The 16,801-nt window shown below is 43.9% G+C and overlaps 1 protein-coding gene across 1 annotated transcript in view; it reads right to left on the bottom strand.

Moving 5' to 3' along the window:
- Positions 1–7,105: 7,105 nt before the first annotated feature.
- LOC308591532 (IgGFc-binding protein-like) overlaps positions 7,106–16,801 on the bottom strand; it is a 34,177-nt gene continuing 24,481 nt past the window's right edge. The window contains exons 16-21 of the mRNA XM_081202297.1: positions 15,146–15,723; positions 13,422–13,992; positions 12,360–12,559; positions 10,883–11,263; positions 8,720–9,006; positions 7,106–7,300 (exon numbers count right to left, since the gene is read on the bottom strand). Of these exons, the coding sequence (XP_081058423.1) occupies positions 7,291–7,300; positions 8,720–9,006; positions 10,883–11,263; positions 12,360–12,559; positions 13,422–13,992; positions 15,146–15,723 (2,027 nt within the window). The 3' untranslated portion in view covers positions 7,106–7,290. The remainder of the gene's footprint in view (positions 7,301–8,719; positions 9,007–10,882; positions 11,264–12,359; positions 12,560–13,421; positions 13,993–15,145; positions 15,724–16,801) is intronic.

Here is a 16,801-nt window from a genome sequence, read left to right as displayed (position 1 = left end):
AGCTTTTAATGTTTGATGTACTACTGTTATTATTATTATTATTATTATTATTATTATTATTATTATTATTATTATTTCCAGCATAGTTTGGACTTCTGTTTGTAGATTTTGGCTAACTTGGATGGCATTAAAAGCTAAAGGTACCCCTGCCCGTACAGGCCAGTCTTGACAGACTCTAGGGTTGTGCGCTCATCTCACTCTAGAGGCCGGGAGCCAGCACTGTCCGCAGACACTTCCAGGTCATGTGGCCAGCGTGACGAAGCTGCTCTGGCGAGCCAGCGCAGCACACACGGAAATGGCGTTTACCTTCCCGCTAGTAGGTGGTCTCTATTTATCTACTTGCACCCGGGGGTGCTTTCGAACTGCTAGGTTGGCAGGCGCTGGGACCGAGCAACGGGAGCGCACCCCGCCGCGGGGATTCGAACCGCCGACCATGCGATCGGCAAGTCCTAGGCGCTGAGGTTTAACCCACATCGCCACCAATGTCCCTTGGATGGCATTAGGTACCACCTAAAAACATTTTCTTAAAATTCTCTTTTATTTCATAGCAAGCAGTGAACCTAATGTCTATGTGCCACAGCCTTTCGCACTGGTCCAATAAGATCGTATGGCCGATGTCTTGGGCCCATTTTACCATTGCTTCTTTTACTTCTTCTTCTTGTAGGTGCAATTCTAATAGCAAATTATAAACTTTTGATAAGGTTCTCTTATTACTTTTCAATAATGCATTTTGTAATTTCGATTCTTCTGTGCCAAATCCTCTTTTCAGATCTGATTTGAATATACTTTTTAATTGGTTGTATTGTAGCCAATCCAATAGATAATTCCTTATTTCCTCAAATTGTTTTAACTTTAACTGACCTTGGTCTTCAGTCAGTAATTGTCTCAGCCCTGGTGAAGATGATAAGATAAATTCCAGCTCCTCTCAGGTGGGTGCCATTGCCATTATAAGAAAACAAGGGAGGTGTTCATGGTTAGTTCCGGCACCTCTTTCTCTAGAAAAATAGCACTGATCCTCACAAACGTTTCCCCTTAACATTGCATTCTAAAGCAGGGGTCAGCAAACTTTTTCAGCAGAGGGCCGGTTCACTATCCCTCAGACCTTCTGGGAGGCCAGACTATTTTTTTTTGGGGGGGGGGGGATGAACGAATTCCTATGCCCCACAAATAACCCAGAGATGCATTTTAAATAAAAGCACACATTCTACTCATGTAAAAACACACTGATTCCTGGACTGTACGCATGCCGGATTTAGAAGGCAATTGGGCTGGATCCGGCCCCCAGGCCTTAGTTTGCCTACCCATGCTCTAAAGCGAAAACAGGCCACCTTTTCAGAAGTGTTAGGGACCAGTCCCCTAATAAAAAGTTAATGAAACACCCAATCAATCTCCTAACTGGGAGATTTAAAGCTTTGAGCTATGCTGCTCTTCTCATTGATAGGGCAAACCAGTAAGTAGTGGGGTAAATCTTCAGGCACATTACCTCCACATGGGCAAACTCTACTTAAGGAATCTGCAATAATGATATTCTCCTGTGGCAGAGTGCGTATACAGGAACTGAAGAGCTATAAAGGAACTGGGTATGTTTAGCCTAGAAAAAAGGAGACTGAGAGGAAATAAAAAGCCATCTTCAAATATCTTAAGGTCTTCACATGGAGGTGGAGGATGCTTGTTTTCTCCTGCTCTGGAGTGTAGGATTTGAACCAATGGATTCGAGTTGCAAGAAAGGTGATTCTGACTAAACATGCGAAAAAACATTCTGACAGTAAGAGCTGTTCAGCAGTGGAACAGACTCCCATGAGAGGTGGTGGACTCTCCTTCCTTGAAGGTTTTTAAACAGAGGTTGGATGGCCATCTCTCATGGATGCTTTAGCTGAGATTCCTGCATTGCAGGGGATTGGACTAGATGACCGTTGGGGTCCCTTGCAACTCTAAGATTCTATGATTCTATGTGTATGAGAATATTGCAGTAAAATGCTGCTGAACTTTCACGAAGATTTGTTTGTTTTTTAAATTGCAAACTGATATAAACTTGAGACTGGAAAAATAAGAAACTCCTTCATTCATTCCCTCCTTGTTTCCAATGTAGCTCTTTATACTCCCCTTGTTCCTGATGCAGATCTTCACTCACCCCTTCTTCCCTGGTTGGGTGGGTGGGTGGGGAAGGTGCCATTTTTTATTTACTTCAGGTGCCCAATGTCTTGGGCCAGTCCTGGGGAGAAGACAGCCTTTCGAGAATTTCTCCACCAACTCCCAGGCCCAGCAGCTCTCTATTCCATGGGTAGTCAAACTAAGGTCCAGGGACTGGATCCGGCCCAATCGCCTTCTCAATCCGGTCCATGGACAGTCTGGGAATCAGCGTGTTTTTACATGAGTAGAATGTGTGCTTTTATTTAAAATGCATCTCTGGGTTATTTGTGGGGCATAGGAATTTGTTCATTTCCCCCCCAAAAAATATAGTCCGGCCCCCCACAAGGTCTGAGGGACAGTGGACCGGCCCGCTGCTGAAAACATTTGCTGACCCCTGCTCTATTCCCAGTCCCTTTCAGCAAACACAATTTTAGCTGATCTGGCACAGACTCAAATACGTAGTCAAAAACAGAAATCTTTGTTTGGATTGCTGGGTGCGGGGAAAGGGAAAGTAAGGTTTATCAGCCTCACAAAAGGCAGCAATGCTTTCCCAGGAACCAGCAATCGACCAGCTGTTAAACGCTTAACGGCACATCCTTCACTGACTCTGAAATAAAAGGTCACACAATGATTTCATTGGAAGGAATTCATTTTAAGGGAAAATGTTGGGCTTCTGCAGAATTACATGTGGACAGTGTGCATATGCAGGATGCTTTATGGGTGGTCACAAGTTACGGAGCTCTCCTGTCGAGGGACTGAGCTATAGCCTTGGGGTGGATAGCGAAAATCAATAAAAGGCATTCTGCACCTTCATCAGAGGGAGCAAGTGGGAGAGACACAGAGAGCTGCTATTACCAGGGACCAGGGAGGAAGCAGGGAAGGGGGAGGGAAGGAGGAGGTGTGGAATGGGCTTTTGGGCACTCTTATCATAGAAGAGTAGGGGGTAGGCTCTCAAACGCTACAGTTGGTAGGAGAGGTCTTATTGATCATGCCACCACTAGGGTCTGCCTGATTGGCATTGACTTGTGACGGGGCCTTTTCTGTGGTGGTTCCCCATCTGCTCTCTGATGAGCTTATCCTTTATCCGTCATTACTGAGTTTCAGGAGGAATTATACCCACTCTCCTCACCACCATACTGCCCCTCCTTTTGAGGTCCCCCCCCCCATTTTGACCCAGATGGACTTGTGTGCTTCAACCCAATTTGACAGAATCCCAAATCAACTCAAATCAGTCCCAGTTAGTGAGAGAGCATTTTCTCTGAGTGGCTGTGTGGCCCTGAGGGAACTTTCATGTGAGTATTAAGTTCGATCTACCCTTGCTGTGTACAAGACCTGTCCTAAAAGAGAAATCCATTCTGTACCTTTCTCCTCGAATTATATATTTTCTCCAGTTTGTTCAGTAAGGTGTTACCAGGATTTATCTCTGGACTCTATCTGCTTTATGTAAGTGGCTTTGCTAACATATGGAACAAAATATTGAGAAGAGTCCTAAGGGCTAAAGAAAGAAACATTCTTCCTCTGGGTCTGTTTCTCACCCCTTGCCAAGTAGAACAAATGGCACAGCACCTTTATCCTTTTGACATGTATGGAAATGAGAGCTGGACCATAAAGAAGGCTGATCGCCGAAGAATTGATGCTTTTGAATTATGGTGCTGGAGGAGACTCTTGAGAGTCCCATGGACTGCAAGAAGATTAAAACTATCCATTCTGAAGGAAATCAGCCCTGAGTGCTCACTGGAAGGACAGATCCTCAAGCTAAGGCTCCAATACTTTGGCCACCTCATGAGAAGAGAAGACTCCCTGGAAAAGACCCTGATGTTGGGAAAGATTGAGGGCACAAGGAGAAGGGGACAACAGAAGACGAGATGGTTGGACAGTGTTCTCGAAGCTACCAGCATGAGTTTGACCAAACTGCGGGAGGCAGTGGAAGACAGGAGTGCCTAGTGTGCTCTGGTCCATGGGGTCACAAAGAGTCGGACACGACTAAACAACTAAACAACAACAGCAAGGTACAGACAAAATATCTAGGATGATAGTGGTCAGTCCTGCTCCCCTGTGGGAGAAGAATAGACTTTGAAGGTTAAATCTGAGAGCTAGTAGTTCCTTGTATTTTTCTCTCAGAGAGCCAGTGTGGTGTAGTGGTTAAGAGTGGTAGACTCCTAATCTGGTGAACCAGGTTCGCGTCTCCCCTCCTCCACATGCAGCTGCTGGGTGACCTTGGGCCAGTCACACTTCTTTGCAGTCTCTCAGCCCCACTCACCTCACAGAGTGTTTGTTGTGGGGGAGGAAGGGAAAGGGGAATGTTAGCCGCTTTGAGACTCCTTCGATTAGCGATAAAGCAGGATATCAAATCCAAACACTTCTTCTTCTTCAGTTAAAAGGCAATAACAAGGCAATAAGAGTTATTACCAGCTTTATTACTGAAACAGATATTTTGAGACTCCACCCCTACGCCCAGCCCAGGATTCATTCTTCAACCATCATGCAAATATTTGTACAAGTATTTGTGCAAATAAATTATGTCTATATGGAAGGCACTTTGTTTTATGGTGGGGTTTTTAAGGGATGTTGACAGTAGCCTTGTAAAATAGGGCAGAACTCATTTTGCAGAAACGGAAATCGATTCAGATATGAAATATTACAAATCCAGAGCAACTCGGGTGATGTTGTTCAGAAGGCAGAGCCTAAAGCAGGCTTCCTCAGACTCAACACTCCAGATGTTTTTGGCCTACAACTCCCATGATCTCTAGCTAGCAGGACCAGTGGTCAGGGGTGATGGGAATTGTAGTATCAAAACATCTGGAGGGCCGAGTCTGAGGAAGCCTGGCCTAAAGCCTATCCCAAACTTGCATTTGCCACAAAGTCTGCCCATTAAGCCATGCAAATCCTACATATCAGATAGGGATGAGCAACTCTCCTTTTCTATTTCTCTCCCTTTATCATGTTGTTGTTGTTTAGTCGTTTAGTCGTGTCCGACTCTTTGTGACCCCATGGACCAGAGCACGCCAGGCACTCCTGTCTTCCACTGCCTCCCGCAGTTTGGTCAAACTCATGTTGGTAGCTTCGAGAACACTGTCCAACCATCTCGTCCTCTGTCATCCCCTTGTTCTTGTCCCCTCAATCTTTCCCAGCATCAGGGTCTTTTCCAGGGAGTCTTCTCTTCTCATCTCCCTTTCTCATGTTTGCAATCTATCTTCAGTTTTCTGCATTCCGTCTTCAGTTTGCTTTTTTTTTAATCATGAAAGTTCATCACCATTTCAGTGTGAATTTCTCCTAATATACACATTTTGTAAGCAATATATGCTTTTTGGCAAGCATATGTATTTTAATGCACACTGATTTGCTATTTTGTACATTTTACTTGGTTAGAGAACTGCCCTGCAAAATTTGGAGAAGTGGAAATTTTGATGGATGTTTTAGCTTGCATTTTGATTCAGGATGTATGAGTTAGGTAGATTCACCTTTAAATGTGAACTGAATTTAACACACACACACACACACACACACACACACACACACACACTGCCCTTTGTCCCCCACCCTACTGGGCATGCTATTGTTTTTGAGCCCAGCTTGAGGACAAAATCAATTACAAGCAGCCAGGGCAGGAGCCACAGGAAAGGGAAAGTAAGCCCCCTCTCTCACCTGCTGATTTCTCTCTTTCAAGTTTTCACTATGTTGCAGGAATTTATGTATAGGGTTGGGGGGGGGGTTGCCCCTCCAGCAGATATCATGCACATGCAGCCCACTACCAAAATCACCACAATCACTTTTGTGACTTTTGTGATTTATCCCCACAAAACACTTCATCACAGTTTCTTCCTATCTATTCAAAGGGCCTCTGCTGCACAATATCAAATGTAACAATTCACTGATAAATGTATCTATGTACTGGCTCACTGGGAAAACTTCAGAAATTCATATAGACATGTGAGCTCAGCTACTCAGCAGCCCTTCTGCCTGAGTGATAATTCCTGGCATGTGATAGCTGAGTGCCAGACAGGTAGCCATTCCAGAAATAACAGACCCAGATGGAGACAAAAGGGTGTGATTAACTTGGCCGGGAAACAGGGAAATGTAAATATCTCCTTGTTACACTTGATGGATGTTTGGTGGAGGGCAAAGGGAACCATGGGGCAGGGTCCAGGATGCTCAGATTACTGCCACCAGACCTCCGCTTTCATGATGTAACCATGAAGTACAGTGGTACCTCTGGTTACATACTTAATTCATTCCAGAGGTCCGTTCTTAACCTGAAACTCTTCTTAACCTTAACTACTTTAGCTAATGGGGCCTCCCACTGCCGCCGTGCGATTTCTGTTCTCATCCTGAAACAAAGTTCTTAACCCAAGGTACTATTTCTGGGTTAGTGGAGTCTGTAACCTGAAGCGTATGTAACCTGAAATGTATGTAACCCGAGGTACCACTGTATTAGTGATGTAGTTGGGGGGGTGTAACATGGGGATTACCAGATAATAGAAGTTTGGGTTCTCTTTTGTTCGGGGTTTCCATCTTGTTCCACCTTGTGGCAGGTGGGAGTCCTGTTGCGACAGTCTTCAATAAAGACCAAGCCTACTGGCTGCTGTTTTGCTCTGGTATTCCTGGCTGGTGTCCTTGTTTTTTGTCCAAGGGAGCCCTCAGATTTCTCTGTTAACACCTACCTGCTCCCATAAGATTATGAGGGACTGAGCACTGATTGGAGCCTAGTTCAAAATTCAACACCCTTTGCCTCTCAAACATTGTTTGTCTAGGTTCCCAGATGTTGTTGGACTATAACTCCCATCGTCCCCAGCCCTCTTAGCCATTGGTCAGGGATGATGAGAATTGTTGTCAAACATCTGGAGGCTGAAGAAGATGGCTTCCTTGCCTCCTTGCTTGAACATAGCCATCAGAGTTTCCCACCACCCATCCTATTTATTTGCATATCTACAGAAAATAAAATCAAAGTGAAGTCAGTGTAGAAAAGCTTTCCAAAAAAAGAGAGGATTTATTGAGTCTCAGGAAAAAGTGTCATCATTTTGTTTGGCAATCAGATAGCAGGTTGAAAAACACGAAGATGTGAAGCCATGGAATACTCTATGCAGAACAGTTTTGCTCCAAGCTCAGATGTAAATAGTTGACACTGACAGTTAAGCAGCAGAGGGAGTCGCTTGCTTTGGATCAGACATCACTGGAATAGAAAATTTTGAAGAAGTCAATATGATCTTGTTTATGTATCAGGGAGAAACTGTCCAATACTTCCCACGCAACTGTAGAATTTTATTGAATAGTAATGGCTCAGTTTATGGGTATTTTGCTCTCTGAATGTAACTCATCCTTCTGGTTTTACAATCTGCTGACTGCTGCCAGATGCTAGTTGCTGTCTATAGGGAACAACTGACTGCCAGCCAGCCAGCTGTCTGAAGGAAGAACTTGTGGCATGAACTGCCTTGTCCTCTTGGCCTGGGCATTGTTTTACATTTTTCTTTCTTTAAAAATAATAATCCTAGTAGCTTGAAACACCTAGCAAGCACAGCAACTAATGTGTGTCTATGAATAGGCTAGGGCAACTTCCCCTTGGGAAGTGCATCATGACCGACCAATAACATCCTGCCCCAAGGGACTTCGTATTGGTTGTGGTGGTGGGGAGATGGCTTTCCCCGTGTGCTGATGGAGCCCACAGATCCCTCCCCCATATCATGCGTAGATTTCCCCACAGCTCTGACGCTGCTGACTTTTCATCAGTCGGTGAAGATGCAACTCTTCTTCAGCCTGGCCTCTGGAAGGGAGCTGAGAACTCAAAACTGTCACAAGCCACTCAGATAGAAGTTGTTTCTCTGTTGCTAGTTGATCTTAAATTTTAAGGGTGTTTTCATATATATGAGTATTGCTTAAACAGTTTGCTGTTGTTTTATTGCTGTATTTCTGCCCTGGGACCAGTTAGTGAAACATTGGGTTGTAGCCAACTAAATTCTAGCCAGAGTAGAATTATTGGAATTAATGGCCCTAAGATGATAATAATAATAATAATAATAATAATAATAATAATAATAATAATAATGCATTATTTATACTCCAACCATACTACCCAGCCACTCTGAGCGGCTCCCAACAGAATATTTAAAACACAATAAAACATCAAACATTAAAAACTTCCCTAAACAGGGCTGCCTTCAAATGTCTTCTAAAAGTCAGATAGTTGTTTATTTCCTTGACATCTGATGGGAGGGCATTCCACAGGGTGGATGCCACTACTGAGAAGTCCCTCTGCCTGGTTCCCTCACAGTGAGGGAACCGCCAGAAGGTCCTTGGAGCTGGACGGAGTAATGTCCATTAATTTCAGTGAGTCTGCTTTGGAAATGTTTAATGTTAGATGCAACTCAGAACAAAGAGACAAGTAGCAGACCACTTCAGGAGATTTGTCTGGAAGACAGGTTCCAGGGCAGGCCATGTTCTAACTTGCAATATGGGTTGGGGACTTCAGAGCAGGCCATCTTTAATCCATGATGTGGACTCCTTGAATAACTCCTTAGTCCCTAAGAGGATCGAACAGTAAAGTACTTCTTTTTTTTATCCTCTTTAGGCAAAAACCTCCCCCAGAGCCACTCACCAGCTAGTGAAGTCCTTGGCCTTCCAGGCATCAATGACCTCAGCAATATTTCCTGCTATGTTCCCATTGGGCAGCTTCAGGTCATCAATACCATTTCCATTGAAGTTGCCACAGGAGGCACAGACTTTTCCTTCCAGGCTTTCACTGACTTCCACTGTCATTTCCCCGCAGGCCCTGAGGAGAACTTTTACATCAGAGGCCAAATTAATTACGACGCCATCCTGAGAGAGGCTTATGGAGACACCTGCAGATACCATTGCTGGGAGTGTCACTTGGTGCCCATTGACCTGAAATTCAGAAAAGGAGGGTGAAAGGTGTTGTGTTAATGGTTAGAGTAAGGAAGGAACCCTTTTTCAGCTCGAGAGCTGCATTCCCTGATGGACAACTTTCTTGGGTCCGCATATCAGTGGTGGGTGAGCCCAGAAGCCAAAGTGGATGGAGTAATGGGTGGACTGTTACTGTTGTACGGTAGGTGACCTTCCAGCCTCACAAAACCCAAAGGTTTCTGCACAGGCATGGATAAACAGCATTCCACCCTCCCTCCCTCCAGGCAAGCAAAAACATTATCATAGTTCAATAAAACATCCCAGTCAGGCAAAAGCATGTGGCGAGATATGGAGCAGGACTGGTAAGAGGTGTGCCCTAGGGAAAGTCCCAAGGGCCAAAGGGAGAGGCCTGGAGGACTGCATTTGGCTCCTGGACTCGAGGTTCCCCACCCTTGGTCAAGAGGAATGGGTATGCAGAGACAGTTTGCATGTTCCTACTGATTCATCATATCCAAAATTACTCCAAATTCAGTAGCTTTGTAACTGATTATCACACACTGAGCACAAACAACATGAAAGGCAAGCCCATGTGTGCTGTGTGTGTGTGTGGTGAACTAGAGCACCAATCCAAGAGCACAGCCTATTTTCTTATCTGGTCATTTTTCTTTCCTGCAACAGATTAAAGTCTGACCAATGTGGGAATTTGGTGTGAGCCTCCATACTTGAACCCCCCAGGGACAATTTTCCTCCACAGAACACAGTACAGTGGTAGCTCGGGTTACATACACTTCAGGTTACAGAGGCTTCAGGTTAAAGACTCCGCTAACCCAGAAATAGTACCTCGGGTTAAGAACTTTGCTTCAGGATAAGAACAAAAATCGTGCAGCAGCAGCAGCGCAGCGACAGCGGGAGGCCCCATTAGCTAAAGTGGTGCTTCAGGTTAAGAGCAGTTTCAGGTTAAGAACACACCTCCAGAACGAATTAAGTACTTAACCCGAGGTATCACTGTACCCTTTTCAGTCTTTGCTTTTACTGCTGTACAACTTAGGTTTGTTCTGCCACCGTCTACTTCTCAATAGCTGGGCCCTGAACCACCACCCCCTCTTTCTGTCCTCATATATTGTCCATTATTCATAATCCTTTAGAGCGAGGAATGCTTTTCTAGGGCCATATTCTTTCATGGCAGCATTCTGGGAGCTACATGGCAGCCAGTGCCATAGGAATAAAGTGGGCAGATCCATGCATGCAATTCTTACCTTTGGATGGTAGGATACATCGCAGCCACACAAAAGTAAGTCTTTTAAACATGCAAACATTTCTACCATTCGCCCAGGTGAGCAAGAGGTAGAATCACAGCTCAGAGGCACATTCTAACCAAGCAAAAGCACTAATGGGAATGGAATGGAGCAGACCAGTGAGGGGTGTAGTCTGGCTATGGGAGTAGCCTGGAGAGAGTACTGAGGGCCATACCACGAGGCCTGGAAGACATCTTGTCTCCGGGCCCCAGATATTCCACTTCTGTTTTAGACCAGAGCCAGAGGCATACCTATTGTAGGCTCCCTTGCACCCTTGAAAAGGAGCTGTATTGCCCCCTCCAAAGCCAGGAGAGACCATGGGTGAGAAATTACAATGGAAGGTGATTTAGGCTTACTTTTGGTTTTTTGCTATCTTACGTAGTTATTGGTGCTATGTTTTCTTTTTACTTTTATTTGCTTTCTTTATATTGTAAGCTACCTAGAGAATTTTAATGAAATTTCACTACATAAATGCAGAAAACGAACAAACAATTAAATAATAGCATCCTCTCTGAGCAGACCCACTGAAATCAATGGGCTGAAGTCAGTAATGTTTATTATGTATGACCTACACAGGAGATGACCCTGCCTACGGAACTTACCCATGCCTCCTTGTTTGTTTTTACAGTGATAAGCATCCTTTGGAAAAATACGTGTATTATCGATACTGATGGCAAATCCATTTCGTTGCATTTCTTGACCACTGCTATGATCCTGAACCAAAGGAGGTCATTTTCATTGCAAAGGGAAGCCACCTCGTAAGCTCCTTCATAAAGGATTCCCCCAGAGACGCCATCAAAGGAGGTCAACCGTGCTCCAGGGACGATGATGCACTCGCCTTCCTGCCCCCTGCAACCACGCACACCATTGTGGAGGCGACAAATCTCTCCTAACTGGCAGCTAGTTCCCTCACAGACCAGTTGGCCTGTTGGGCGACAAGTGCAGCTGGTTGAACAACCTTCAAAAACAATAGTCTCGCCAGCCTGGAAGATTTATAACGCACAAAAGGGAGAGGGAGATAAGAAAAGTGTAGTTAAATTAAAATTTTAAATGCACAATTATATATGATTGATACTAGAATTCCATTTGCAAGCAAACATTCAAAATATATATTTACAGAACCAAAGTATTTAAAACATGCAGCTATACAACTAATCCACCTTGCTGACAAAGATCTGTATAGTTAAAGCTATGGTTTTCCCAGTAGTGAGGTATGGAAGTGAGAGCTGGACCATAAAGAAGGCTGATCACCAAAGAATGGATGCTTTTGAATTAAGGTGCTGGAGGAGACTCTTGAGAGTCCCATGGACTGCAAGAAGATCAAGCCTATCCATTCTGAAGGAAATCAACCCTGAGTGCTCACTGGAAGGACAGATCCTGAAGCTGAGGCTCCAATACTTTGGCCACCTCATGAGAAGAGAAGACTCCCTGGAAAAGACCCTGATGTTGGGAAAGATGGAGGGCACAAGGAGAAGGGGACGACAGAGGACGAGATGGTTGGACAGTGTTCTCGAAGCTACCAGCATGAGTTTGACCAAACTGCGGGAGGCAGTGGAAGACAGGATTGCCTGGTGTGCTCTGGTCCATGGGGTCACGAAGAGTCGGACACAACAAAATGACTAAACAACAACATACAACTATACAACTATATCCATAAGGGTATGCCAATGCTACACAAATGATAAACTGATAATAAAATAGATACTAAAAGAGGTCACATTTACTTGCATTAGCATTAAATCAATTTCAACCCCGACTATGCTATGTTCTCTCTTCTTATATTGCACTTGCTTCCCTATGTCCCTTCTTGCTCTGCTCCATCAGCTTTGCTGGTCCAGAGGTTCTCCCCAACTTGTCTCACTCTCTCTCCGTCACCCTGCAGCCTTGGCCTTTCTCAGCAACCCTTTCTCCTCGTCTACTCTATGTGACCCTAGGGTGAGCATGAGAAGGTGCCACAGACGTGTCTTCTTTTTCTGGTGGCCAATGCATGAGCGGCCATCCTAAGGAGGTTAGACAAACTAGCTCTTTGGGTTTGCTTAGAGTGTTATTCATGGACACCGCCACTTTCACTGTACTTACCTTTATGTAGCGCCCATCATGCGAACAGCCACAGTTCCCCACTGCCACACACCTGTCACCGTCAAACAGGTAGCCATAATCACACTGGCAACCTTCAAAGCATTGTTTTGTGCACTGGCCTGGAGTGGATAAGCTGGTGCAAGTGAAATCACAGGTCTTTGTACACAACTCGTAGTGGCTGTTGGATGGGCAAGTGAGAGCTGAAAAGGAAGGGAGAGAAGACAAGTAATGAAAGGAGACAGTGATGGTCCAGACACATACGGAGCATTAGCTAAGCATTCTAAAGTTAGGGGGCAGGGGAGAGATTGCCTATATTCATTAGGGTGTATGATAAGGGCAAAGGAAAATAGAAATCCAATAAAACGCCTACTCCATTTTTAAAATTTGTGGAAACCTGCCCACCCATACCTATGCCTGGCCCACACCTGATTCTGTATATGTAGGGTAGGCAAAGGTGGCTTGACCAAAATGGCCTCACGGGCCAAATGGGAAGGGTGTTGGTGGACCTAATTTGACCTGCAGGCTGGAGGTTCTCCACCCTGATCTAAATGCTGAAGGTGAAACCATTTTCTATAGGCAATGCATCTTCACAAACAGAGGCTGAAGAAATTCACTTTTTATTTATTTAATTTTAAAGAAATAGCTTATTTTCTATGGGATCCAAATATAGATACCATTGAAGTATCTGTTGGCCAATATAGCAGGATGGATGGATGAGAGAGAGAGAGAGAGAGAGAGAGAGAGAGAGAGAGAGAGAGAGAGAGATCAAGTCATTATAACCTGGAGCATTAACATAAGGAGTGCTTGGTGGGGAAAGAAGATTAGAAAATGTAGGCCTTTGACTAATTAAATAAACAGTGGCCTTTTAAACTGTGGGGGCAGTATTGTCGTTATTGGTTACTATGTTACATATTCTTGTGTTTTTATATTGTAAACCACCCTGTGATTTACATAGAAATTTAATAAATAACATATAATTTAATAAATAATAATAAATAACAAATAAATTTAATAAATAATAATAAATAACAATAACTGCAGGTTGCTGCTTTGCAAACTTACGGCAGAAGTTGTTTGTTCTCCAGGCTCCAATTGTAACTCCTGCAGCCTGACATGCAGCTACGTAGGCCTGGATGCTCCTACAGAGAGTTTCTCCTGCACCATTGGCTGCACACATGTCATACAGACAGTGGTTGAAGTATTCAGCAGGGTCCACCAAGGAGTGACAGTGCCTGAAGGGGCCAGATTGGGCTTGGATCATTCCGCAGGAACTCTCAGGTCGGTACGGCGCTGTCTTGGCTGCATCACAGACGGGGCATTTATCTCCACAACCATCAGAGCATCTGATACCATCAATGGGAACCTTCCAAGAGGCCCCAAACTCGATCACATTCTGGGTTCTTTCCCCCGTGGGTAGAGTAAAGTCATCAGTCTTGTCCTTATTGAAATTGCCACATAGGCCATTGACAAGTCCCTGATAGTTACTGGGGACAGACACCAGGACATACGAGGAGGTGTCAAAAAGGACTTGGAGACCCAAGTTGGACTGGAGAATGATATTGTTGCCTTCCTGGTTGGCCCAGAGTTTCCCATCGTTTGTCTTCATAGGCAGTGTATAGAGCTCTCCATTCACCTGCATTAACCACGGAGAAGGTGACCATGGACACAGTTTAAAATTGTCAGAATTTAATGGATTTATATACCACTTTTCAGGCAAAGAATGTATTTTGTAGTTTTATATTATGATTTTATTCTGTGAACCGCCCTGAGACCTGTGCGTATAGGGTGGTATATAAATAATAATAATAATAATAATAATAATAATAATAATAATAATAATAATAATAGAATGCCTCCAGAAGCAGTTTACAAATTAAGGGTTCCTCTAGACTCCCACTATTCTGGAAGGATTCAAACACACAGCAGAAATTTAGTTTTGTGCCATTCAAGTGGATTCAAGCACCCTGTCTCCCTAGGGCAACAAATCCACAGGCTTTTTTTGCAGAGTAGATAGAAATGTATTAGGATATACACTGTAAGATATAATATTAAAACCATTTTAAATATAAATTTCCTTCAAAAAGACAAAAGCAAGCATAAAATGTACTATAGATACCAGCACAACTAATACCTCAGAGCCAGACCACACAATACCGTTACTACAGGGCAAATCATAATTTGTTAGTAACTAAAGACCTAAAGACCATAGTCAAAAGGGATCAAGGGTTTGCAACAGAACAGCCCTGCAGTGTTGCCAGTGGGTCTTACTCTCTGGTAGTTGCTGTGCAGTTGGGAGGGGACATGGGATGCCCCAAATTGAATGCTTCAAAAGGATTCTGAGCCGGTACCTAGCACTCATCAGTTCAACCTAAACACGAGTGGGTGGAGAAATCAAGGCTAGCTTCCAGCAGCGTCATCCTAGTCTAAGATCCAAGCAGCTTGCTTGTTTCTCTAGTGGACCTCCCTAAACTCCGTAAAACCCTAAAAAATGAAATCAACACACCCTACATTTCCTATACAGTTCCCTTATCACTTGCATGTTTTTATTTCAAAATCATGTTTTATTGTTTAAAGCATTTATATAACAGGTTGCTGCAGGAAAAAAATGGAGAATTGAATTTAATATTGGAAAAAGTGAGAAACTGAGACAAACCCAGATTGTAAGATGGGGTGCAGTGGACACTGGGAGACAACGTTCTCCCAGGGACTCCTGCAATTGTAGAAACTGCTAGTGAACTTTGCTGGCATTTCTACTTCAAAGAGGCTAAACCCAGAACAGAACTTACCTTGACTTTCCACTTTATTGCCCTCTCAATGACAACGGTATATCCATGACAAGAGACCACAATCATCTTGGTAAAAGACTTTTCATTCTCCACCACGACTGAGAAGTTTGCCAGCTGAGAACCCACACCGACAACTTTAGCTAAAGTATAAGTGCAGGTTCCTTGGAAGTCATAGGCCCGTCCATCAAAAGTTAGATAGTGGGAGCCTGCGGCCAAACTGCATGTACCAGAGCCTACAGGATGACAGCCGTGGACACCATCCTTTACCCTACATTCCTCATGGGGCCCACAGGAGAAGTCCAGGCATTGGACAACTCCATTGTCTGCACATTGGCATCGTTTCTGGCAAGAGGAACCGGGGTAGAAAACTTCTCCCTTCTTGTAGTAGTTGCCCTGGTGCTCACAGCCACAATCGCCAATGGAGACACATTGGTCCCCACTCAAGATAAACCCTGGATTGCAATAGCATCCTTCTTTGCAGGACATCTCACAGCAATCAGGAGCCGAGAGACCATGACAAGTGGCAGGGCAACCGTTTCCGCAGAGCTCGTAGTAAGAGTTGGGTGAGCAGACAGGGCCTGGAAGAAAGGACAAAAACAGACTGTGGAGAATTTCAAGCTAGGACAGAGGTTGTTTCAGAGACATGGTCAGGAAGAGGTCTGCCGGACTGTTTTGCCTATTCTATTTATGCAGTGCCATCTACTGGTTAGTTTTTAGTGAAGGCTGCCATCTGAATTCATATTTAAATCCATTAATGGAATAGTTTGAGAATATGGAAGTATCTCATTGATCATCATCATATCGCTTTGCCCTGCAGCACTTGAAATTGCTGAAGAAATTCAAAACGAAGCCTGTTAAGAGATGTTACAGCATTTTAAATGCCTGGATGGTTCAGACTAAGAATGATGCTGCTTCCTTGCTCCTCTCCAGGATCAACATTTAAAATTGGATAGATGTGAAACCCCGCTACTTGAATTATCAAGGTTGAAATGAATTTGACACTTAAATGTTCAATCTGAATGTGGAGATCAGTAAATGCAAAATGCTTCACATCTAATGTCAAAATTGCTATATGCAGATTGGATTCCGACTGAATTTTTCAGGGGAATCTTAGCTCTGATGTGACCTGTATGTATCAAGTCATGGATGTTGCTGACAAGTCAAGAGGCTTAAACAAAAAGATTCCAACTGGTCTTTCAAAATCCAAGGGTATTTAAAAAATAATAATCTTAAGCATTATGGGCTGTATCCAATTAAGTTTTATTCATTATAGAGCCATTGAAATTAATAAAGCTAAGGTAGTCATGTTCATTCATTTCAACTGGTGTACTCTGAGCATGACTAACATTGAATAACAGACCATAAGAGTTAAGACCTTGTCTCTGCTGAGGAAGAGAGAGGATCCTGTTACTATTTGCCTTTATACAATGATCTGGTACCTATTCAAATACTCTGATGAATGCTGAAATACATTTAGGGAGAAAAGAATCTAATTGCAAACCTCACATTTCAAAATTTGATGAATGTCAAGTTTATGCAGCACTTCCCTTCAACTCATGCACATCCCTAAAGTTGAACTAGGGGAGGGAGTGCAGCTCAGTGGTGGATCATGTGCTTTTCATGCAAATAACAGCTGGTTCAACCCCCAGCAGCCCC

The sequence above is a fragment of the Podarcis bocagei genome, assembly GCF_964188305.1.
Source record: "Podarcis bocagei genome assembly, chromosome: 7".
Lineage (NCBI taxonomy): Eukaryota > Metazoa > Chordata > Lepidosauria > Squamata > Lacertidae > Podarcis > Podarcis bocagei.
Note: the sequence above shows the minus strand (reverse complement) of the source record. Positions and strands in the feature narration are given on the sequence as shown.